The 26,788-nt window shown below is 33.0% G+C and overlaps 1 protein-coding gene across 1 annotated transcript in view; it reads left to right on the forward strand.

The window, feature by feature from the left end:
* The window catches only part of Trhn (tryptophan hydroxylase), a 56,799-nt gene that overhangs the window by 12,665 nt on the left and 17,346 nt on the right, over nucleotides 1–26,788 (forward strand). Inside the window, exons 5-7 of the mRNA XM_069062046.1 lie at nucleotides 15,120–15,401; nucleotides 15,458–15,584; nucleotides 16,699–16,928. Of these exons, the coding sequence (XP_068918147.1) occupies nucleotides 15,120–15,401; nucleotides 15,458–15,584; nucleotides 16,699–16,928 (639 nt within the window). The remainder of the gene's footprint in view (nucleotides 1–15,119; nucleotides 15,402–15,457; nucleotides 15,585–16,698; nucleotides 16,929–26,788) is intronic.

The following is a 26,788-nucleotide window of genomic DNA, read 5'->3' on the forward strand; positions in this document are numbered from 1 at the left end:
AAAGTGAAGTTAATGTCGAATGAAGGATTTCGTTTACCCTCTTTGAAACCTGGTAGTGTGCCTTCGGTAAATATTTCTGACATAACGAGTGAGCGCTGTTTGTTATCAAAAAAGCTAAAAAAAATAAAAAACCCGAATGAAGAAATAGAAAATAGTTCAAAGAAAATTTGTACTTCCACCTTGACGAACCGGCAACTAAGACATGAAAGAAAAGAACGTAAGGAATTAGTGTCAGAAATATTAGAATGTGTTTTCGAAGAGCCCCAACCAGGAACTAGTTCTGCCGAAAAATACAATGAACTATGCAAAAGTGTGCAGTGTGAATTAGGTACCGAAATATATCGAAATTATAATTCGTGCAATTTCAATGTTGAAGCAAAAAACTGTTTTGGAAACCAACACTGACGCGGTAAATGAATGCAATTATGAACCCTGTGAATCAGAATATTGTGATGATGATTATGACAGTGACAGTACTAGTGAGTGCTCTGAGAAAATTGAAACTGAAAACGTGTTTGCAGGTGAATATTTCTTTGTATCCAGAGATGCTATTCTACAGTTGTTAGAAACTTGTCTAGAATGTGGTGCTGTAATAAAAAAACTAAATAGTTACACAAAAGGTAGTATGTTGTGTGTAAAATTAGTATGTGAATGCGGAAACAAAAGAAGTTGGTATTCCCAACCAATGGTAGGCAAAAGACCGGAAGGAAATGTGTTGATAGCTTCGTCCTTACTTCTCTCAGGCATTCTTTTCACTCCTTTTAAATCATTTTGTAACACCATTAAGATGCCAATGATGTCCAGAAGTACATTTGATAAGATAGTTAATAATATTGTTGGCCCAGTTATAAAGGACTTGTGGTACGTTGAAAGAGAAACAAATCTGAACACGTTGAAGAATTCTAGAGAACCTATCTGGTTAGCGGGAGACAGTCAATTTGATTCACCTGGATTTTCTGCAAAATACATAATATATTCTACAATGGACCTCCATTCGGGCCTCATAATAGATTTTGAACTCCTCCAGAAAGGTGTTATAAAGGGCGAACTTGAAAAAGCAGCTTGCCAAAAATTACTCAACAAGTTGATAACCCAAGAACATTGCAACATCGAATTGTTTCTTAGTGATAGACACAAGGGTGTACGTTTTTTCCTAAAAACTCATTATCCTAATGTCCAACACGAATTCGACGTGTGGCATCTATCAAAAAGTCTGATGAAAAAGTTGAAATCTTCAGATAAGAGGAAATATCCTGAAATTGAGGCGTGGAAAACCAGTATAAACAATCATTTGTGGTGGTCTGTACATACATGCGGACAAGATGGTTCGCGTTTAATTCAAAAATTTACTTCAATTTTATTTCACATAAAAAATAAACATAAATGGTGCGAAAATGGACAGATGTATACTTGTGAGCACGAAGAGTTAAGTCCGGATGAAGCAAGAAAAAAGAAATGGTTGAATGGCAACGAAGATTCATATCGAGCTTTGCAGAAAATTATTCTTGATAAAACATTTTTGAAAGATTTACAACAAGCGAAAAATTATGTACACACGGGTGCTTTGGAAAGTTATCATAATCTACGTTTAAAATATGCCCCTAAACGAATCCACTTTTCATACAATGGATTGTATCTTCGATCGGTCATAGCAATAATGGACCACAATTGGAATGTAAATAAAGAAAAAGTCGGTGAAAAATATATGTTTTCGAAATCATCAGGAGCTTGGGTTGTGAAAAATAAATTTCAACGTTCTAATGAAGAGTGGAAATTTAATTTGATTCAAATTATTAAAACAAAGTGGAAGGAAGATACAATACCGTGCCAACAACCACCGGATTTCTTAGTCCCGAAAAACATCGCACCTTTACCACGACCGCCGACAGAAGATATGAAAAAAAACATGTTTCTAGATTTTCGTTAAATCAGTGAATAAGTACATTGTGTATTGTTAGTAAAGTTATGCAGGGAATTTTGCGTTGACGTAGTTTTTAAATCCTACATATTTTTCATCACCCTCGGGAAAAATTTGTCTAATGTTTTTTACTACACACGACGGAATAACTACACGATTTTTGTAGCCTATAGGTTTCCAAGCGTTAATCCAGCTTACAAATTGTCTATACGCAACGTATCTCCAAGTTTTGTTCAAGGGATTGTCGGCATGCAACATTTTTTGTTTCCATTTTGATTTTGTTTTTGTTCCTAACAACTGCCGACTTACGTTTAGTACTTCCATATCCAAAATAAGCTTTGGAAATTACGGATTTTTGCTCACACAAGTATAATGTTGCATACAAATTTTTATATTTTCAAATTCCGCACAACATACACTTTGTTCATCACTATCCATTTCACAACATTCTCCGCATTGACACCATAAACGATTTCCAGATCTCCCCTCAGTTATCAGTTCTAAATTATTATCAACATTCGCATCATTGTCATTATTCCAGTCCTCGTCATTTTCATCATTCTCCGGTTCAAATTGATAGGGTTGAATAGTTTTGTTTATATTCATTTTTAAAAATCTATGTAACAAAATAACAATGTATACAACTACATATTTAAATAAACTATTGCATTACCTAGACAGTTGTGATTTTAAATCTAAACCTGATTGCAGTGTCGCCCTGAACTTATTTATTTTACGACTGGACTGATGCATTAGCCGTCCGCCACCCGTGTCATTGCTACTGCCCAATGACGTCACGCAGTTATGTTTATTCTTGTTTTTATACGAAACTGGCGCGAAAAAAAAATTGGCTGGTCGTGATTTATGCTTAAAATTGTCATTTCTTCTAAATACCATAATCAGTTAAAAATCATTTTTTGTGTTGTGAGCCCCTTTAACCTTCTGCGACTAACATGATGAGTGATGAGAAACCAGAATAAATTGTAGAAAATAAACCCGATAGAAAATTGTGTGAAGTTTCTTTCATTGGAAGCGATGGAAATAAGGAATGCATCTAAATGATGGAACAAATTTGGCAATAAAATTTCAGTTATTCAGAGACACTTATACGTTTTGATTGTGGTTGTGTGTTTTAAGAATGTATTGTTACAATTGCATACCACAAAAGAAAGGTGTATTTTGATTTTTAATGATTTTTTTCGAATTTAAGTTTTTTCGATGTACGGTCGGTGGACAAATAAAACTGGGACACTTAAAATTTAATCTGTGTAAATCAGACCATTGAATTGTCAATATATCTGTCAGTGTCTATATAATTTGTCATACCAAAGTTAACCTATTTGTCATAAAGCCGTAATTAAACGATGCAAATTTGTAAATTTTGACTTATGTGATTGTCATTTTTGTCCCAGTTTTATTTGTCCATCGACTGTACATATTACCTTTAAAATAACGTTGTATAGATAAAACTGCTCAATAAAGGTCGTAAATAGATTATAATCATGTTAATAGATACAATACATTAAATATTAAAGGATTCTAACTAATTAATTTTCGAACTGAAGCTATTTTTTCTTGAGTCCGTATTAGCTTGCGGGTTTCGTCACATTACGTCAGTTGTGGAAGGTTAACGCAATTTTAAAATTAACCTTTTTTTCTTTTCGCCATGGTAAAATCACCCAGGAATAGAATTTTATTAAAAAATCTGACTTTATTTCACACGTCAAACTAACATTCAAAATTAAAGACGTCAAATCGCTCTCAATCGCTCTATCACGAATAAAACATGATAATGTAAAAATGACTAGGAAAGGAGGCGCAGGCTTGCAACGTGACAACAATTTGGCAGGGAAAATCCAACGTGAATGGACTTTAGGTACTATGGCGGACAATAAATTTAGGCCGGCAAATTTCTGACATTTCAAAAAAGTCAGTGCAAGCGACCATTTATTGTCATTATGACTGATGTGTCAGTTTGTCTAACTTAAGGTTTTCAAGCTGTGTTTCCTTCGCCCTTTTTGTGACTTACAGATCATGACGCACTAACATAACCAATTTGTAGTAGCACTTCTCTATGGTGCAAGATGACAAGAATGATAAAAATCGAAAATTGGGTTAGTTGAACATTATGCCAGCTTCACATTTTGATGTCAAGTCAATGACAGGCCGGCCTAAATTTATTGTCCGCCACAGTACGTACGGGGTGATCAAGAAGGACTGTTTAAGTTGGTAATGCTGAATTTCATTTTTAAATGGTACAACTGGAGTAACTTCCGGTTGTTGACGGCTTCACACTGACAGCCGCATCAGTGACAAGTCAAATTTGACATTTCAAATTAAATTAAACATGCTGGTGAATCGTTCGAGAGAAGAGTTAATTTATGTTTAGAGCAAAATGGGGTGCACTTCGAGAATTTCCTTTAGTTAATTTTTAGATTATTATTCCGAATTCCAACTATGATTTCTTTTTGCCGTTAATTTTTACTCTCATAACCTACCATTTTGTCGTTATTAATGCTACGTCAGATATCTGTCAAATAAACCCACAAAACATATCCGGTTGCAGTGTTGTAAATAGCCGAATAAAAAAATGTTTTTAATTGTATTGCCAACTTAAACAGTCTTTCTTGATCACCCGGAATAAACGTGTCCACTTGTATCGTCATATATTGCATGTAAGCACTGCAAACGTGGCCGGACGCAGACTGTGTCATTACTCATTATCTTCCCCAGCTGATCAAGATTCATAGGATTTATCCACACGAGATTGACTTTGAAATTTCCAAATAGCAAGCGTTAAATACACGGCACCTCCGACATCAAATGCGCCTGCGTCAGAACCGAGCACCGGCTGCGTGAATATCGCGTCCGTTTTAAATTCGGGAGGTTGGGGGGTTCAATTCTCTGGCCGGACTGTAGTTGAATAGGTTTTTTTTTCCGAGGTTTTCCTCGTCTAGACCTGTGTCAGATTTCAATTCAAATACCCCAAGATAATTAAAAAACTCGGTGATGTCGGTGGTACTAACGATTTCAAACATTTAAATTTAACATAATTATTAATAAGGAAATGGATAGAAATGAAATTCAAAATTGTCAAGATCGTGTAGAATACTTGCTCACCAGGTTCGATTTTAATTTATTGAATTGTCAAGACGAATTAGGGAGACCACGTCCCGATCTTCCAAATTTGCAAACCCTTGCAGGTAGGTCAAAATGGTGTTTTAATGTTTCGTGAGATAATACTCGTATTTGTGAGTGGCTCACAGGAAATAATGTACGTACTAAATTGTATTCCTGGCAGTGTACCTATACTTTTTAATCAGCGATCAGAAGATTCAGTATGGTGCAAATTAGGATATTGTGATTAAAAAAATGTATTCCCTTCTATTGAAGAGCATGGAAAGTCTAAGAACACATTTCATCCAAGTGTAAGTTTCAGTTACTAGGCAAATTAAATGTAACAACAGCAATAGACGATGCAAGAAAAATTCACTTTGAGTGTCATAATGTTTAAGTTAAACATAATCGCGATATAATTATTCATTGCACAATTTTTTAATCTTTTCAAAACTATTGACTATTTATCAACTAAAGCCTGTTTGACACGATGCTAAATTTATGAGAAAATTTACTAGTAAATGAGAGAGGACCAATGAACGATCAGGATCTGACAAAGACAGACTATGATCCTGATCGTTCATTGGTCCTGTCGAGGGTCTCTCTCATTTTCTAACAAATTTACTACGAAATTTAGCATCGTGTCAAACAAGCTTAATATGTAAGATTTATTAAAAATTGTTGAAAACGACACTAAACAACCTGGTTTAGATCGTGTTTCTTTCTTCCTATATTTTGTTTCGGCAATACCACGTATTAGTTTGTCTCCTTAGTGCTTATTCACAATGGACAATTGGACATAAGCTTGACATAAGGCATAAGAAATTCATGATAGGTACATGCAGTGGATATACTATTAATTTTTACGTAACTTGAGAAGTGACCTCAGTGAACATTATTGTTGGGTACAAAAAGGCATGAAGAATCATAATTCGAGCTATTGTGGACACATAAATTATTTTCCAATTGCCCAAATTTACAAACTATTCTTAGGTATCTCTTATGTATTTCTTAAGTCTTATGTCCATTGTGAATAAGCACTTACACGATAACTTCCAGCCTTGTAAGTTTCTGCGCAATTCCAATATTATTTTTGCAATTACAAATTCTGCAAATGAATCTGTCCACTTGCTGCGTAGTTTTTCGTTGCATGAAATTTGCGGCAAAATTAAACAAAACTAACACAAATGTGGTTAAAACGTAACCTAAAAATTTGACGTCGCTGATGTAAACGTACAACTCGCGTCTTGTTCTAATCGCACATACTAAAGCGAGATGCATAGTGGGTTGGTGGCAAAGTCCCATGAGCGGGAAAAGTCTGGGCATCCAAGCGGCGCCGATGCAGCGGCCATGATTTCTGAGGAGAATTCAGTAGCGTAAAGTTCTCCCAGAGCTGCAGCGGTTTTATGGCAGGGTACCATTGTATAAACGTTAACAACACCGACAATAGGTTTAAACCGCAAGTACAACCCCTAATCGTAAATTCGTCCAAGTACTACCCTGTAAACTGACAGGTATAGAACGAAAATGATGATTGACAGGGGTCTGTTTATGTCGCGTATCGGCATCTCAACAGGCGTAATAATTACTATTGCCCTGCCATAAAACCGCTGCAGCTCTGGGAGAACTATATCTGACGCAATTAGTTCGTTCGTTGTGTACCAATGGTGGCATTTTGTTACATAAGTACTATTGGGAGCAAAAAAAAGTGGACCATAAACATCATTGTCTTGACTTTTAATGTAAAATGACCATTATCTGTTTCTAACCATACTTTGAATTGATTGACGTTGTCATTAAATATTGTAGGTTTAGTGTTGGGAGTGGTATAATTGACCGTTGTTAATTAACGTTAATTAACCAAAATTGACGGTTAATTATCTTAATAGAAAAAGTGTTAATTAACCATGTTAATTAGTGTTGTGAGGTCCGGTAATTGACTTAGTCAATGACCCATTTGACGGGTCAATAATTGTCTATGACTTGACGAATTTGACCAGTCATTTTTAAAATTTAAATTTCCCCCTAAAGCTTGTTTGACACGATGCTAAATTTCGTAGTAAATTTGTTAGAAAATGAGAGAGACCCTCGACAGGACCAATGAACGAGCAGGATCATAGTCTGTCTTTGTCAGATCCTGATCGTTCATTGGTCCTCTCTCATTTACTAGTAAATTTTCTCAAAAATTTAGTATCGTGTCAAACAAGCTTTATAATGTTGAAGATTATAGGATATGATGACTGTTTGACTGATGAGATGAGGTGATGTTGGGTTGTCTGTCTGATTTCATTTACGTAGCTGCTGACAATGAAGAAATCGATTATGACAATAAATAAGTAAATTATGACAATGAAACATCTAAAACTTTAATAAAGATCATTGTGGAAAACGATTATTAAGCTTTTTATCTGTTAGGAAGAAGTGGTTTTTGTTTTTCAATCGTTTTTGTGTCTTCTTAACATGGCATACAATATTTTTCTATTTTCAGAAAATACTTACCTACTTTTTTAAATTCTAAACGAATGTTTAAGTATTTTAAAAGAAACTAAAAAACTGAAAATACACACAGTTGTGTTGAAAGTTTTAAAGCGTTTTAAATTAACAAAAAGTTCAAATGCAAGCAAATATGTTAAAGAAAAAACAAAGTATAACTTCAAACAATTCAAACTTAACCTCACTTACACAATTTTAGAACAATAATTTATCGATCAATAAATCTTATAAAAAATGGAATTAAGAACCATTATTTGGTATTAAAATAATCCTTGACATTGAAAGAATCATTTTGTGATGTTTAACTAGTTCCTACTTTTTGACCAATAATGACTGGTAATTGTAATTGTAATTGTAATTGTAATTGTAATTGCAATCACACAATCAATTACATATCAAAATTACAAATGTCAGGTGAAATTTTAGCCTACTGAAAATTTAAAATTGGAGCAAACGGAATTCAAAAAATGTCTTTTTGCTAACTTGAATGAGGTTATATTAATAACATAATTACATAAACATTTTTGTTTTATAATACAAAAATTTCCGATAATATTGCGGAATCTGGAAAAGTGCCCCGAATGCTTGCAGCGTTTCCACGTTGAATGGCAAGGGAAATCCTCTCGAAAAGGAATTTCTTTGATTTTGAATCGCCTGATTCCGCGATAAGTCGGTTTCCGATGACATTAATGAAATCGATGGCTTCTTTGCTAACTTATTCCTTGATTTTGGTTATTAAATTGAAATTGTTTCAATACATTATCATATCCCACAACTTTACTACAAAACTGGGTTGAATATTTTCATGAGGACAAAAGTTAACATGGGGTTGAAAAATGTAGCTTGTAAAAACCTATGGCTAGTCTTAAAAAATGCCGAATATGTCCATCAGCAGTACAACTTTCTAAAGGATCCACCCTTGGTCCGCCGCTTCCAGTAAAAACTTGCAAACATCGTTTCTTGAAAAAGTTGTAGCATTTTTCGGCTGATAGTTTCTACATTTTGTTTTCAAAAAGGAGGTTAGACTGTTGAACCTGTACCATTTATTATATTAAAACAACTAATAGCTTATTAAAAAACCTCTTACCTGGATACCTGGAGATATCAACGTTTTGAAATACAAACAGTGTACTCTTCAACATTGAATATCACAACCGCGCTGATGCTGCTTTCGTCTTTTCCCTTGATCCATTTCTGTCTGCCATTGTGTAAATATTTCCAATTCTTTCTGGTATCGTAATTTTGATTTCGTAGGCACCATTTGGTACTTGGCGGCACTTGCCTCTTCCAGGACGTCATCAGGAACATAGAATTCTTCGTCATCCATTTCCACAACGTGTACACAATCACTTTATTGACTTTGCAAAACTTTGTTTATTTTGTATTTTATTTTTTTCCATAGCAACAGCTCTCTCCGAAAATGTGATTTATTTATTTTTTCTAACACTAATATCTTATACTGTTTCCATGGTGCATTTGAGCTCACACCTTATGTTTCCCATAAAATACGCTTTTCTCTATAAGACACGTCGTCAATAGCAACGTATCTTATAGAGTCATAAAATACGCTCACACATATTATTGTAGTAACATTTTATTCATCATTTTTACAGTAATTAACACAAAAGTGAAAAGTACAATTATTGAATTGGAACTGTCACATTAGCTTCGTGCTCTTGTTCTTCTTCTTTAACTTCTGCTGTTTCATCCAATGCAAGTGCCCGGCCGTCGAAAACTGGCAATCTTTACATTTTCTTCAAATGATTCTTGCCGTAGTGTGAATTAACTTTCAATGAAGTTCTACACACTTACCCCATATCAAGAAAAGCCAAAATGACATCTTCCGTTACCTCCGTGATGCTTTTTTTATTGTTCCGGCCTTGAAACGAAACATACACCTTTTCGTATACACTTTTAGACTTCATTGGTAACAAATTGCCCCTTTTTTCTTATTTCTTCTGGAACGTTTTGGCACATTTCAACGATGAAAATTGTTTTTTTCCAAATTTGTTGATATTATTACCATAGTACCCACGGCAACCTTCGCATTTTGTGTATTGTGACGCGCCTCGAATAATTTCTGCATTTATTAAAATTTCTGATAAGATGTTAGTGTTAGAAAAAATCTTGAAGACAACGCGTGTTTTATAGTTTAAAAATCTCGATCTATTAAATCCTCGCTCCCTGCGGTCGCTCTGATTTAAACTACGATCTCGATTTTTAAATCGTCTATAAAACACTTGTTGTCTTAATAGCTATTATTTTAATTTTATTTAAAATTTTGAATATAAAGTTACAGACTCATTTTCTAAGGAGCAATGTCAGGTATCGAACAAAATCAAATACAGCACTCGAGAGTAAGGCCGCTTTTGTTCCTCTCTCGTAGTGTAAATAACCATTTTGAATTTCAACCACCAATGTGTTCTCTAAGTCCAAAATTTTTAAATTTTTAAAAAGAGATTGCGGTACTATTCCTGTTGCTGAAATTATAAATGGTAAAATCGAAATTTTTTCTAAACACCAAACATTTCTCATAGCAACGGAGAGTTCTAAATATTTATTAATTTTTGTATTATATGTCTGTGTTATATTGTGTGAATTTAGAACAGCTATATCTAAAAGATATGCTTGCTTTTGTTGTTTATTTAAAATTATAATGTCTGGTCTGTTATGCTGAATATGAATGTCAGTTAAACTGTACGATCAAAATATAATTTGTAATTGTCATTTTCCAAACAACTTTCGGGTTTATAAATATAATGTGGTTGTGTATCCTTTAATAATTTGAATTTAACTGCTAAATTCATGTGTATAATTTTTGCGAATATATCATGACGTTTTTTATATTCGCTTTGAGCCAAAACGGTGCAAGAAGAAATGATGTGTTCAATGGTTTCTCCTTCAGTTCCGCAAATCCTACATTTATCAATGATCGATTGTAAACCGCATATGTGTTTTTTATAATTTCTTGTATTTATAACACGATCTTGTATTGCAAATATAAAACCCTCAGTCTCAGGATGAATATTTGATTTTTAAGCCATGCATGAGAAGCTTGAATATTAATTTCTGGTTGTTCTAGTTCTTTAAAATATCTCCCATGTAAAGACTTTTCTTTTTTATTTGCTATAGTGTCAGGTATATTTGGCTCAACAATATCTGAAATTATATTATCACTTAAATTTAAAGGTGTGTAACCTTTATCCGGTGAAACCAAAGCATTAAAAAAAGTGTTATCACGAGCTCTATTGAGAAAATAATTTTTTAGTGAAGCAATTTGATTGTGTTGTAGAATTTCTAGATTTGAAAAACCCCTACCACTATTTTCGCGTGGTAAATTAAATTTGTAAAGAGATCTCTAGTTTGAATATTTATATTTTGTAAATTAGTTTTGGACCATTTTATAACACCAAAAGAATAGGTCAACAATGGAACAGCATATGTATTAACTGCTTTAATTAAATTATTACCGTTTAATTTTGATTTTAAAATAGATTTAATTCTAAAATAAAATTGTTTTTCTAAATTTTCTTTTATAATTGAATGTTGAATATGATTTGATTGATTAATACCTAAATATTTATAAAATTCTCCTTTATTTAAATTTTTAATGATTTCTCCTTCTTTAGTTATATATTCTAAATTTTCGTAATGACCGCGACATATTGATTGCGTTTTACACTTATCAATACCAAAACTCATGCCAATATCATTTGAGAAATTTTCAGTTATTGTTAGTAAAGATAAAATGTGATTCTTTTTAGATGCATAAAGTTTTATTTTTAACAATTCATACTGCACCTTTATTAGTCTTTAATGGTCTTGTCCTGATCTGTACAGTGTACAGGTGGCATGCGTTGGAATTTTCACTGGAGCTAATGCAATCACGGTGAACTAAAAGACTTCTATCTTCATTTTGGATAGGATACTTGTTCAGAATACAGGACTCTATGAAATTTTACTAACAATAGCTATCTTATAATACAGGATACACATAATTACCTTGATAGGGACACCTGATATACTTTGCAATACGAGAATTAGAAAAATCTTTCAGTGATGATTGACTGACAGCTTGCAATGACAAAATAGTGAGTGACAGTGAGTGATCACAAAACTTCAAAACTAGTAAATTTTTTAAAGGTTGGCGAAGCAACGTTGTCAGACGTTAGTGGGCCATTCCACAGACCACTTTCTGAAGTCAATGTCACGGCCTGTTAAAATAGAGATCGCCTTGCTATAGTTTGTCCAGCGAGCGATTGGTTGACATAAAAATCACTAAATTCTACGCAGAGAAAGTTCTACCTAGCGTAAATTATTTATTTATTTACCTTCAAGCAGTAACATTTTTTGCCCTGAAATTATTCTACTGCATTTTGTAGTGTTGGGTTATATACAAGTCTACAATTTAAAGTCTCTCAATCTCTGGCTGGATGGAGTATAGAAACTTTTCTGATGAGAAAGCTAATGGTGCATTCACACTTCGATCGATTGTGAATCCACTATACAGATCAGCTGTTTAAATCTTACGCTTTTACACTAGTGGTGCGTTCTCAATCGACTCTCCAACGCTATTTTCGACGCTATTAATAAAAAAAACACCCTTTATTGAGTACATCAACTAAATTGTCACAATCATAATCTAAGTAAGGTTAGATGTAGTAAGGCCGTTTTCACACTTATGACAGTTATGTCAAAAATTATATCCATTTTTTTTTACTCGCCACTGTACATTTGAGGAAATAATATGAATAAACGAAAAATAATAATTAAATTAAGTGTTCAAATTGACATTCAATGTGTTGGCATTTGTTCACTTCCAAACAAAATCCAAGCCGAAATCTGAAATCTTAGACAACGTTTAAGTATGATCTTATTGGGAAACTCGATTTATTTGTAACAACGATTAAATTATCATAAGATCAATATTCTATGGTAACTAAATTTTGTGTATTTTTGTTTTTACTTAAAAAAAAGGAATTTGTGTTGTTACTTTAAATTTAATTATGTCGGAAACTGTCATTGTCATATCATATGCAACCGATGACGACGATGATGTCATAGTGTGAAAACGAAAACAATTGAAAAATGTCAGTACTGGGTAAAGATGTACTATTCCGAACACGGAATCTTGGCCACAAATGACATTTAACTGACAAATAGGTGTGAACTGGCCTTATAGAATATAACCCAACTTTTGACTCAATAATGCCATTTCCCTGCTTTTTTGATGTCACAAGAAAAACTTCAAAGCGATTTTTAATAATTGTCATTTATTAATGACACTAATGCTTGGTTTACATAATTTTTTTAGAAATGTCTAAAAAATGTTGGCCAAGATTTTGTCTCCGGAATAGTACTACAATTTCGATTTTTCCGAATTAGTTCTAAGCTTTTCACTCCCACAATATATTATTTTCGAGGCGTTTAATATATTATTGGTATGCAGGGTTAATCACGAGAGGTACTTCTGAATTTCTTTTTGACGCACCCCATTATACATATTGCAATAACTTTTTATCTCAAATTTTGAAAATACATAATTATAACTGAATCCACGATTGCTCTTAATTTTGTATCTTTGACATTAAACCAAAAAAATTTTGTCAATTCGAAAAATGTATTTTTACAATAACGACGAAAAGACCGACATGATCCTCATCAATGGAGAGTGTGGAAAGACACTTCGAAGTACTTCTAACACCTTTTACATTAACTTAATTTGTTAATTAATTTGTTGAATTTTGATTAAATACAGATAACCGCCAATCTGACATTTCTAACAAATCTATCCAACTTACTTTGATTTCTAATTCAAAAGAAATAATACAGGGGTATTCACGAGTAGGTAGGTAATAATGGGCCTAACAACCTCCCGACGCAACCAAATAAACATATTTCTCAAACGCGTAGAACCAATTGATCTTTTTATTTTTTAATGAATCCAAGACTGCTTTTATTAAGACAATTTCCAGTTGTCGTTACGTGACATCTATCAAACCTAAATTGTATATTATGCACCGAGGGAGTGAAGTGGATGATGTTTATTCATTCACTCCCGGGATGCATATACAATTTTTTGCCGAAAAATTGTAAATTATCACTAAAGCTAAATTTAAGTGTCATGTTGACGGAAGTACCCATCTCGTGAATAACCCTGTATACAGGGTGTCTCAGCTAAGACTTTCGAGCCTAATATCTCGGTTATTTGCCAACGGATTTTTATGAAATTTAAAATACAGATATTTCAGACGGTGAAGGTTCAACTAGTGATAATAAAATTACTTCAAGTTAAGAAATGTAATTTTAGCACATGTTTCCTTTATTGAAAATTAAGCGCATTTACTATTAGATTGTTAAACATTAAAAAACCGGTGTCTACACAAACAATTAACTAAATCAGTCGTCTGATTCAACGAAATGATTAGATTTTATTGTTAGAAATGTAGTCTAAATTTTGAAGGTATTTTGAAACAGTTGATGAAAAATTGCCAAGCAACATTTTGTACAGCCCTTAAAATCTATCAAAAATGGGCGCATTTTATTAGAAAGGTCAAATTGTATATATTTATTGAAAATACTCTAAAAATAGCAATGGCAGAAATTTCAATATTGTTGAAAAAGGAAACAATTTTTGCCTATGAAGAGTGTCGCAAGAACTTCAATGACAGTGTTCGTTTTCTCGTTTAACACTATCCAAATGTAGGCTTTACAAAATTTAAGGTTCAGAGAGTCATCAATTTATTTGAAGACACAGGAAACGTACGGTCGATGGACAAATAAAATTGGGACACTTAAAATTTAATCTATGTAAATCAGACTATTGAATTGTCAATATATTTATCAGTGTCTACATAATATGTCATACCAAAGTTAACCTATTTGTGATAAAGCCGTAATTAAACCATGCAATTTGTAAATTTTGACTTATGTGATTGTCATTTTTGTCCCAGTTTTATTTGTCCATCGGCTGTACGTGAACTAAATTACCTTGCTAAAATATCTCGATCGTGTTTTAGTCCTTTATGGAAGAATTAAAGCATCCAGTGTAATAAATTACGTCCAAATGTAGGTTTTAACTTTGTAAGTGTTTGTAAGATTAGAGAGATAAACGTCAAATATGTCATCTGGATTTGTGCGAAAAGGGGTGACCAAAATTCGGCGATGGCGCGCGTTGGTTTCATACGCGTCTACGTTTTTGCATCTGCAGCCACGTTTAACACAGTTTTTTCTTTTTTCATGCAAACCAGACGTCTTTCAAGGACGAGTTTCTCCTTACAGCTTTTTTTTTTCCATACATTTTTTGATACAAATCTTAAGTGATTCAACATTTTAAAAAGGCATGTAAAAATTACGTTTTTAAGACTTGAGTTATTGCATTAATGGGGTTTTACTCTTCACCGTCTGAAATATCTGCGTTTTAAATTTCACAAAAATTCGTTGGAAAATAACCGAGATATTAGGCTAGAAAGTCTTAGCTGAAACACCCTGTATATTCGAAGAAATGCATTTATAAAAAATATAAGGTTAGATTGATTTTAAAGATTAGCAAGTTCTACGTGATTTAATTAAAAAAGTAATTAATTGAAAGGGGGACCGTCTTCCGTGAACTTCACAAACTGTATCCAAAGCACGCTTGTCGAGAGTATCTAGAGAATTGGCCGCAGCTGGAAAAATACTGTGGTTACAGAGTAGACAATATACCACAATTAGAAGATGTAAATATATTCCTAAAACGAAAAACTGGATTTCAACTTCGACCTGTAGCCGGATATTTGAGTCCAAGAGATTTTCTGTCTGGATTAGCTTTCCGTGTATTTCACTGTACCCAATACATACGGCACTCGTCGGATCCATTCTATACACCAGAACCGTAATTTTTTACAGATTGACTTAAAACATTGTATTAAGTTGAGATTTATGTTTCAGAGATTGTTGTCACGAGTTATTAGGACACATGCCTTTACTTGCAAATCCAAGTTTTGCACAGTTCTCGCAAGAATTAGGGTTAGCTTCACTAGGAGCCTCCGAAGAAGATGTGAATAAATTAGCCACTGTAAGTATTCATTATTAGTATAGCAAAGGTTTAGGTTTTACAAATTTTAAAATAATAGTACATATGTATATTAAAACATGAGTTTTATAAAACTTAATATTAAGACACGAGTCAGATTTGCAGCAGGCAGGCAGGAGGTTTTTTTTATGCTATTTTTTCTAATTTGCATAATTATTAAATACATGTTTTTTTACAAATAAATTCAATTTTTCAAATTTTGACATATAAAATGAGACTTTTCAAATTAATTCAAATTTATTGACGTTTGGAAACGTCACACTTTTCGTAACTGGTTACGAAAAGTAAAATCTTTATAACTTTCCGACCCTAAGCAAATTTAGATGCAGCCAGCAAAACGTTTTTCATTCATAACTTGATCCAAAAACATGAATTATTTTAAAGTCTCACAGAAGTCTCAATTACAAAAATTTTAAAATGACAGTACTATGGCGGACAATAAATTTAGGCCGGCAAATTTCTGACATTTCAAAAAAGTCAATGCAAGCGATCATTTATTGTCATTATAACTGATGTGTCAGTTTGTCAAACTGAAGATTTTCAAGCTGTTTGGCGTTTCCTTCTCCCTTTTCGTAACTTACAGATTATGACGCACTAGCATAACTGATTTGTAGTAGCACTTCTCTCTGGTGCGCGCTTCTTTTCCCAATTTTAATTTTGATTATCGCTGTCACGATGACAAGAATGACAAAAATCGAAAATGGGGTTAGTTGAACATAATGCCAGCTTCACATTTTGATGTCAAGCCAATGACAGGCCGGCCTAAATTTATTGTCCGCCATAGTACCTAATCGACAATATTTTTGTTTATTTAAGAAACTGATTCATCATTTATCAATATCATATCGATCCTTTCGTCATTGGAGCACATTTTAATTAACAAAAGCGATTTCAGAATTATACAAAAAGGAACTGTCAAGTGATTGTCAATAGTGCCAGGAGTGTCCATATTTCATAGTAAATAAAGGTATTAAGTTATCACTGAATAACGTAGGTATTACTGGTTACATTTAAATTTCGTTAGGGTCGGAAAGTTATGTGAATCAGTCTGTACATAATTGAAAATTCTTAAGCATAACATATACAATTTTTTCAGTTATATTTTTTCACGGTTGAGTTTGGTTTGTGTAAGCAAGAAGGCGAAATGCGCGTCTATGGTGCTGGTCTACTAAGCTCAGTTGCCGAATTACGTCATGCCATTAGTAATCCGGAAAAAATAAAACGTTTCGATCCAGAAGCAACTGTTCTACAAGAATGTATAATTACGGCTTTTCAACATGGTTACTGGTATACTGATTCATTTGAAGAAGCGAAAGAAAAAATGAGGTAAGTTTAGTAGAATTAAATTAATAAAAATCGAACACTCTTATGATGTGTTTTATTATCTTTTTAACATTTTAGTATTTTGTATTGTATTGATGTTTTTTGATTTGAATAACAAATGTATTTATCAAAAACAAAGCATTTTTCAAAACTACATTCATTTCTGAATTAGTAAGACATGAGGAAAATGTAAATCTATTGCTGCGGTGCTGGCCACTTATGAACAAAAGACAAAACCAATGTCGTTATTATTGCGTACTAGCTGACCTGACAGACGTTGTCTTGTCCAATCCAAATATCAATAAATTTGTTTATGATCGTTTTGTGAATTTGTGAAAAACTATTGGAAATGTGTAAACAAAGTAAAAATGAGAAATTTTACATGCGAGATGAATTCTATCGGCGTACTATGGCGGCCAAAAAAATTTAGCCGTCACTATCTTGACATTCACATAAAGTGTAAATAAATCTTTAGGAACCGTATAGTAACCCCACTTTCAATTCTTGTCATTTTGACATGCATATTGTTATTCTGCCAACCAATTTAAACTGTTTAAAACTCAGATATTCCAAAAATCCGAGATGAATGAACAAAATTAGAGCAGTCGTACATAGAATAACCTGAGGTAAACGTTCTGTGTAGTAGAAAATGACAAAATAATTTCGAGTTTTGAAATTTACCACCCAAAAAACCCAATCATAATCAAGACGGTGATCATAATGACAATAAAGTATGGATTACATTCCTTTTTTTTGAAATGACAGAAAGTGACGGCAAAAATTTTTTCATGCCGCCAGCTGTTATCGACGGTTTTACATGATTCAAAATCCGCCGGGAACGTTAAATTCCCGGCCTAGTACTTATAACAGTGACCTTGACTAGAGAATGGGCAGGCAGCATTGAATGTAGCCAACGGACTCCGTTTCGGCTCAGAGACGCGAGGGTCGCGGGTTCGATTCCGCTTGTGAAACAAATTTTTTACTTTTTAAAAATGATTTAAATTTGTCGGCACGAAAAATTTTGTGGATTACACGTCCAGAAAATGTCTTGCGAGTGCTCGTGTTGCTTCGCCTCGGCTAAACCGCCTCGGCTACGCAATATCACTCACACTCGCAAAATATCATTTTCTGGACTTGTGATCCAATTAATAATAATTTTCGAGACCGATTAGGTTACTATTTAGCGGCTTTTGGTAACGAGTTTAAGGGTCCTCATCTCAAAATCGTAGCACTATACTAACCCATGTAAACGCAAATTACTCGTAAAAACTTCAAATTTGAAGTTGGAACGCTGCTCGACGGTTCTATCGATTCCTTTTGACATAATCAAATGAGGAGAAATTTTGATTTTTAGATTAAGGCAATAAATTGTTCGTCACGATTAAACAAACGGAATTTCGTAATTACTCGTAGCGGTCTCAATTTTAACTTGTTCGAGTTCTAAAGTGGCTCATTGTAATCATGAAAGTATAATCCAGTGAGGAGAAATCTTCGTTTTTCTTGAAATCAGTTAAATTCTGATGAAACTTATAGTTCGAAAGTGTGATGATGGCAATCAACAATATCAGCAGCCCAAGATTTACAAAACCCAAAAAAAGCTAATTTCCATTTTACTACCTGATGGAGTGATTGTATTACTTCGAATACAAGTTATACTTTTAGCCAAATACTTCTTTATTCTTTGTTATTTATTCTTTTCCACACCACCATAGAGGTAGAATAAAAGGCCCGTTTTTTTAACGCGCTTTCCCCGATAGGCATAATCCACAATGCTGTACAAAAAAGTAGAATTTTATACACGACGATAAAATTTAATTATCGGCTGCCAAAAAATATATAAAATACTAAAAATTACAGCAGTTTTTATTTAATTAATGCTGAAATACGCGTAATTTAGTAATAGTTGCATGCTATTAATCATTGTTATTATAGGTCTTTTTTTAAAATACATCTAACAGGCCTATTTTTGGCACGCCTGGCATCAATTATTTCAGGTAAGCGCTCAGATAAGATTCTTCTAATTGTTGTACAACATATTTGCTCCAAGAGTTATCATCTTTTTGGACTACCCCGTAGGTACAGTTAATTTCAAAATTATCGAGTACACCTCAAAAATCAAGAAGTCGATTTAGTACAGTTTTTTTCCACATGTAAAGATGCATTTTTGAAATTTGAACGTCATATTTTTTATATGGTTAAGTAAGTTTGACAACATAAAATGTCGCTGATATTTTAAAGCACCATAATATTGTCTGTTTTATCCTCTACACGGTACTCTTCGCGACGTTACAATACTGGACTACCCTCCGGATCGACCACCCTTCTTCTAATTTGGAAAGAATGAGCACTTTCGCGTTTTCGGTTAGATTGATGACATTGATTGTTGACAAAAAATGTAAGTGCATTTTACAATGTAGAAAATTAAGTGTAGTCTATAATTTTCAAATTAACTGTACTTCAATTATTTTTTTTGTGTGTAGACGACAAAATAACACTGTTTCCGCTTTTTAATATGTAACTGGCCTTGCACTTGATACATACAGGTCGCTAAAAAGTATCGATTCAAAAAAAATCGATTCACGATGAATGTGGATAAGGGGTAGCTGTGATTTATTTTTATCATGTTGGATAAACTAATTCAATTTTATATTTTTTCCTGTCAGAAAAATGACATTATTGTTCCGACATTCAAATTTTAACAATTTTGTCTAATTTAATTTGATTAAAAAATTATGGATAGAAAACGGCTGTATACAGTTTTGCATTAGGACCTATGTTATACAGGGTGTAACAGAAATAGGTGCATTAATTTTAATTGGTAATAGAACTCGTCAAAAGGAACAACTTTTCCATCTAACATTTTGCTGAAAAACGATGTTTAATTCCAAAAAAAAATTGGAGAGATTTTCCACTAAAATAGTCCTACGCCACTAAATACTGCAATGGCTAATTGAGATCACCGCTAATGTGAAAAAAACGTCCATTTTCATCCAGAAAACGTGTTTTAACGCAGAAATCGAAATTCAAACAAATCCACCCGTATAGCAAAAAATCCACTTCGTAAGAATTTGGTTGTTTCACGTTTTTAGGTAGCTTAGTTTTGGAGATATGAACGGTTTTAGGAAAATCTTTCCTATTTTTTTAAGCCATTACGCAACGTTTTTCGCCAAAATGGCAAAGAAAAAAGTTGTTCCTTTTGATGAGTTCTATTACCAGTTAAAATTAATGTACTTATTTCTGTTACACCCTGTATGTACACTTCTATTTAAAAAAAAGCGTACAAGTAGTGAGCACAATTTTGGCTAGATTGCCATATCGTAAACCTATCTTTTAATTGTTGTTACTTAGAAACCTGTAACAAAACCCGTGATGATAGCTGGATTTGATCGATGTATTCTTCAGAGATTTTAATGTGTATAAATGTTTTGCCTTTTATTAGGCAAGTATTACCAATTACTACAAACACAATTCAAACTTTTATTCACAAATTTATGGAAAAAGGCAACTCTCAACAATCTAACAACAATTTAAAAATTTATAAAAAACAGTGTTCACACATTTGACATACATACAAAATGTCAGTAATGCGTTTTCTTGGAAACGATTAATTAATTTTATCCCCATTTACAGTAGCCCTCAATACGTGTACGCTTTTTTTTTGAATAGAAGTGTACATATAGCATTAACAAACTTTGCACATATATAAATAATATTCAAGTTCGAATTTCAGAGGCTTTCATACTCAAAGTATGATTCAACTCGAAATACGTTCAAGCTGGCAACAATATTATCGTTTCTGTCACATAATTTAACCTTAATTGAAATCAACCTACCCTAACACGAAAGCTATAAGTTTCTATTAGGGAATTTTATTTGTTTTGTAGATACTACCAACAATGTTACCAGATGTCGTCATAGCCACCCCTCATCCACATTCGTCGTGAATCGATTATAGAGCTAAATATTTTCAAAACGGTTTAGCAGAGCTCGTTGAAATTTGGCACACAGTTGGAAATGTTTAAATTAAATTCATATATTTTCTAACATCATTTGTTTTGACGATACAACGCTAACTTGATTTTTTTTAAATGGCATGTGTAGTCAAGTTTAATATTTTTAAAAAGTGTATTTTTTTGTGAATTCGGTGATGTAACACATGCCCACATCGCCGCCATTTTCAAAATCTTTTTAGTAGAAAATTATGTATCTACACTTGCAAAATTTAAGCAGTGTGAACGGGTAATTTTGAGATTAGGTTAAAGATGACATTGACAGCAATTAAAAAAATTATGATCGGTCTTCTACTCACGGTCCCTTCTTGTTCCCACCTCTTCTTTCCTTATTACTTAAACAGTGCTTTTATTTAGCCTATTATGACTTATGAGTAGCAACCCTTCTTATGGACCACTCATCTTCTAATTTGGAAAGCATCAAAACTTTGTCTCACTCTGTCAGTCGAGGCATTTTGACTTTTTAAAAGTTTAAATGTCAGATTGATTAATTACAACCCTGATTTAATACAGCGAAAAATAGGTGTACGCGAAAGTTTTGAAATCAAGTGTACCTATTTGGTGTTTAAACTTGTTTTTTTTTTATTAAAATGTATTCTGTTTCAGTTAATTCTCTTATTTTTACATTTATTATTGACTTTTATTTATTTTTTAGTCAAAATACAAGCGGGAAACGACTAACGATTTCCAAGGCTAACTAAATTTTACATTTTAAATGTTTTTATTAATTCGATAATTTTTTATAAAGTTTCGACTAAAATAAGATATGCATATGTTACATCACTGAATTCACGAAAAAAAAATTCTTTTGAAAAATATTAAATTTGACCCCCGTGTCATTTCAGTTTTGTACACAAAATAATTTGATACGTAGGGTTTGCCAATTCGAATTTTTTTAACGACACTACTACTACCAACCATCTAAAATAATTCCGACTTCCATGGATGTTGATGTTCCATTCCAGTTTTTATAACACATATGGGAAGGAGTTCTTTCGTTTGACTTTTCATAGATTTTACAAAATTTATTTTTTACACCAACATACCTATAAAACTTTTTTTATCCTAGCTCCAATTATACGTCCCACACCAGATAGAGCCTTCTAATTATTGAAATACATTTATCGATTTTGCCGAACACTAGAAAATACTTTAATTTAAATTTAAATTGTCAGAAAATCATCATTTTACCTGTCCTACCAAGTAGAAACTATGAGATATCATATCTCCAAAACTAAAAAAATAATATTTCTGGCCAAGAAAATTTGCATAATACAATCAATCTACCTGGAAGACCGCTTTCAGCATTTTGCGACCGTAAGTAACTCCCGCATGAGAAAGTTCAGCTGACATGATAGATTCAACATTTACAGATTATGCAACCCAAATTCCTCGAAACTGGAAGTTTTACTTTGAGATGACGACCCTTAAGCATTTAAAATACTAAAATATTTGTCCACCTCTTTAGTTTAAAATTTATAATGTACATTGTAAATGTTTCATTAAATAATAATATACCTACAAGGTTATTCCGGTAAAATGACGAGCCTGACCAGGTAAAAATATGCAACCCAAAAGACAATTTACAAAGCAGTCTCGATCCCTATTACATTATCCGGCATTATCATAATGCACATAATAGTGGAGTAAAATCGGACTGAAATTATGACTTTTAGTGATACCGAGGTATAACTAAATCAGAGCTAAATATACTATCTTGTAGAGGACATTTTGGGGCATAAGGAATGGTCATCTACAACTTTTTTTAATAGGACCGAACTTTGAACACGGCCTTTACACGTAGTTGACGTGTAGTCCGAAAAACTACGTTCCTCGTAACATTTAACGCTGTGTTAATTCAACTATTGAAGCTATAATTATGATTTTCTGTATATTTGTAGTAAAAAGTACAGCGCTTCCAATAGTGAATCGAAAATTTCGCAAATATCGATAGTTTTGAAAAAAATAATTAATAAATTTAGATTAATCAAAAATGCGCATCGTAAACTTCACTCTGCTGGGACCTATGTGAAATGTTGAAAATTTCGATACACATGCAGCAAGTCAAATGTAACTAAGATATTGGAGAAGTTTTTTAAAAAAGAATTAAGTCGATAGCCCGTAACCCGGCACACGTATTTAGTTGTCTATCGATGTAGGGAGTCCGTTTCGGCTCAGGGACGCGAGGGTCGCGGGTTCGATTCCGACCCAGGGAGAAATTAAAAAAAAAAAAAGGCTATATTCTGTCTCGTGATTCGGAAGTCACGTTAAGCCATTGGTCCCGGTCTACTGAGTTGGTCATCATGCCCCTCAGATTTGTAAACCAGTCCTAGACTGTGTAACAAATTTTTTTTTTTTTTTGTAAAATTTTGAGTACATTTTTTTGTATTTTTGCTAAAATTTACCTACTTTAAATGCTTTCTTCTTCGTCATCTTCATCGTCATATAAACAAGAAACATTGTTATGATTTTTTTGCAAGAACAATCACTGCAGAATTTTAAGCCTTCCTTGATGCACATACATTGTCTAATTCTTTTTTAATTTAAGAAGGATAGATAAGCTATGGTAGATAACACGTGTTCAAGTGAAAAGTTCATCAAATTGGCTTTGATCTTTGTTGCTATCTTTGTGTAACCAACTTAATTTACGATGTTGTTGTCTTTTAAAAAATAAAGTCAATGCCAACTTGATGAACATTTCAATTGAATACTTGTTACTTTCACACCATTACAAAAAAAAAGGTTGTGGTATTCGCTTCACCTTAGGAAAGGTTTCTCTTTGGCTGAATATCCGAAAAATTTCCACGCAAAATTGACATTTTGGCAGAAGAACAATGCAAGGTGCTGCTTTTTTCGATTCCGGTCTTTTATTAGGTTTGTCATATTTTTGAATATTCTAAAATGACATCTCCAATGTGTCAGCCTTTAAAATGAATATTCAATTACTTTTTTTTTAGGAATTTCATTATTTGATGTTAAACCATCACATTTTTCTTGAAAAAACACCAAAGGGGTGGGTGGTATTTTTTTCGTCAATGTAGTTTACTGGGGTGATTTATTATAAGAGTTTCATGCTTTACAAGGATATGTTCTTCAACGTAATTCCCAACTTGCAACAATGCTTCTCTACAACAATTTTTCATTGTTAGTTTTGACACGAATTTTACTGGTTATGTTTTGCTGTGATGCGTATTAGCTACAGCAATTTCTGTGATATTTAGCGTCATAAGCAAAGCAAAATATTATATCTCGTCGATTCTCCTGTTCTTATTGAAAATGTTAGAAAAATATTTTCAAAGTAAATCAACATCAAAGAATATTATTTTTTGTTGGATACTGTCAGAACGAAACGTCAAGCTAATTTTAAATATTTTAAGCGATATTTTAAATATTACTTAACAACGCACTGCTAAGTTGTTCCGCGAATTTTGAGGTACCCAGTAGAAACATGCAAAAAGTTGGCGAAGTTAAACTCGATCACTATGACCGATGCTGTTAAAATTTCTACTAAATTCGCACTGTCTCATTTTAAAAATAAAACAGAGACCATTAACACACTTAACCAACTGAGGTATAAACTGACTACAACCTCCAATAAGTCTGCTCAACAATTGCCACCAACAGATGATGCTTTTGGTCAACGGCCATGGAATTTTGGCCGTCACTTTTATGTCAGTTCAAAAAAAAAATGGATGTAGTTCATGCTTTATTGTCATTATGACTGACTTTTGGAATTGACATCCAAAAATTTGTCAATGTCATACTTCATTCATAGTTGTTACCAATACCCTATTTCAATTTTAGCAAAAATACAAAAAAAATACCTACTCAAAATTTTACAATTATTGTTTTTAGACGGCTACACTCCCTACATCGATAGACAACTAAATACGCGTGCCGGGTTATTTCTGCCTGCCAGCAGCCGCCGTGCGTTCGCTCTTCGAATAAAAAAAATCTTGTCTCAAAAAATATACGGGCTATCGACTTAATTCTTTTTTTAAAAACTTTTCCAATATCTTAGTTACATTTGACTCGCTGCATGTGTATAGAAATTTTCAACATTTCACATATAGGGTGATTCAAAATGACTGTGGCCAAGTATGGCAACTATGTACGAAAATTTATGTGGCAACTGTGTGGGTAGGTTAGAGTTGATATTTCTTTGACAGTTCATAGTCGCGCAATTTTGAAAACTGTCAAAATCAATGTGTAATGATATCAAAAACATCAAATGCACGCTTATGAAATGTCATACAAATGACAACTCTACCTCATCCACATAGTTGCCACATAAATTTTCGTACATAGTTGCCATACTTGGCCACAATCATTTTGAATCACCCAATAGGTCCCAGCAGAGTGAAGTTTACGATGTGCATTTTTGATTAATCTAAATTTATTAATTATTTTTTTCAAAACTATCGATATTTGGGAAATTTCCAATTCGCTGTTGGAAGCGCTGTACTTTTTAGTATAAATATATAGAAGATTTATCTATCAAACTAATAGAATACCTGCTTGGATTCCTGATTTAATTTTTAAATACCAAAACACAATGAATGCCTTGTAAAGTGTATTTTGGGTTGCATTTTTACCTGGTCAGGATCGTCATCTTATGTGAATAACTCTGTATTATGCAATAAGCACAAAATGATGCAAAATTGCTATTTTGTGCGACTTACATACTTACTGTACTTTTTCTACGACAACCTACTCCAATTAGCTAAGCCGCCGTGGTCAAAAACAGTAGAGATGAATGAATCGAACACAAAATATTTCATTTTGCATTGATTGCCTAACAACTTGCCTAGCAACAGGTGCAAAATGAAATTCCTTACAAAATGTAGCTTCTTATGATTGAATTTACGCTCTTCAAATAAACATATTTCGATATTGTCGTAGAAAAAATGATTTCCCTATCTTCCATTGATAAAAAAATTCATTGTATATTTCTCGCACAAAAACATTTTCACTTACTCTTTCATCAAAAATGACGCATAATATTTATGTCACGCGAATCTATGACAATCCTGGTCAGTGCGACCTATTTTTTATAATTTCGCAAAAATTGCAGAGCACAAATGCGTTGAAGACTCCCTGTAATAAATGACGGCCGAAAGCAATGGGCTGACCGAACGCTCGGTCATAAAAGTAGTCATAAACTATGTTCGAGCGGCAAAGGGAGCGTCATCTTAAGTACCTAAACGTCAAAAAAACTACGACAGTAAACGAAAAAAGAAAATGTTACTGACCTCCGTATTTTAATTATCTATCAAATGAGTATTTATTACCTCGAAAAAACGTTCCACTACAAAAAAAATAAAAAAAAAATGATTTCGCGTTTTTATTTAATTACAAATTAATTATTATGTATTATACTTTTTTTAAAAATAAAATGTCATTGACCTCCGTTTAGGTGCCTACTAACCAACCAAAAGTCAAGCATTGTTTCAAAGTTGATTTTGTAGAAAAAATCGGAAAAAAATAACTCCATGTAGACGCTACGTGAGGGAATGTGGAGCCTTAAGGCTTTGTTCTGAGGTAATTAGGGGAGCCAATATCCGAGAATATTTACTTTTACACGTAAAGTGCCTATCTACAAAAATCCATTCTACACCCGGTGTAACATAATTGTTAAGTAAAATTTTTGCAAATTCGCAAAATTATTTTGTCATTTTTAAGGCTGGGACTTTCTTGGATTTTGATATTCGAATAGTCAGTAGTTATATCCCGAGTGCATGCCAAATACGCGAATATTTTTACGAGTGCACGAAGTGCACGAGGACTATTTCCCGAAAAATATTTCACGCAATTTTGATACATAAACTAGGAATTTCACGATAGAAATAATAA

The sequence above is a fragment of the Tenebrio molitor genome, chromosome 1 (genome assembly GCF_963966145.1).
Source record: "Tenebrio molitor chromosome 1, icTenMoli1.1, whole genome shotgun sequence".
Taxonomy (NCBI): Eukaryota; Metazoa; Arthropoda; class Insecta; order Coleoptera; family Tenebrionidae; genus Tenebrio; species Tenebrio molitor.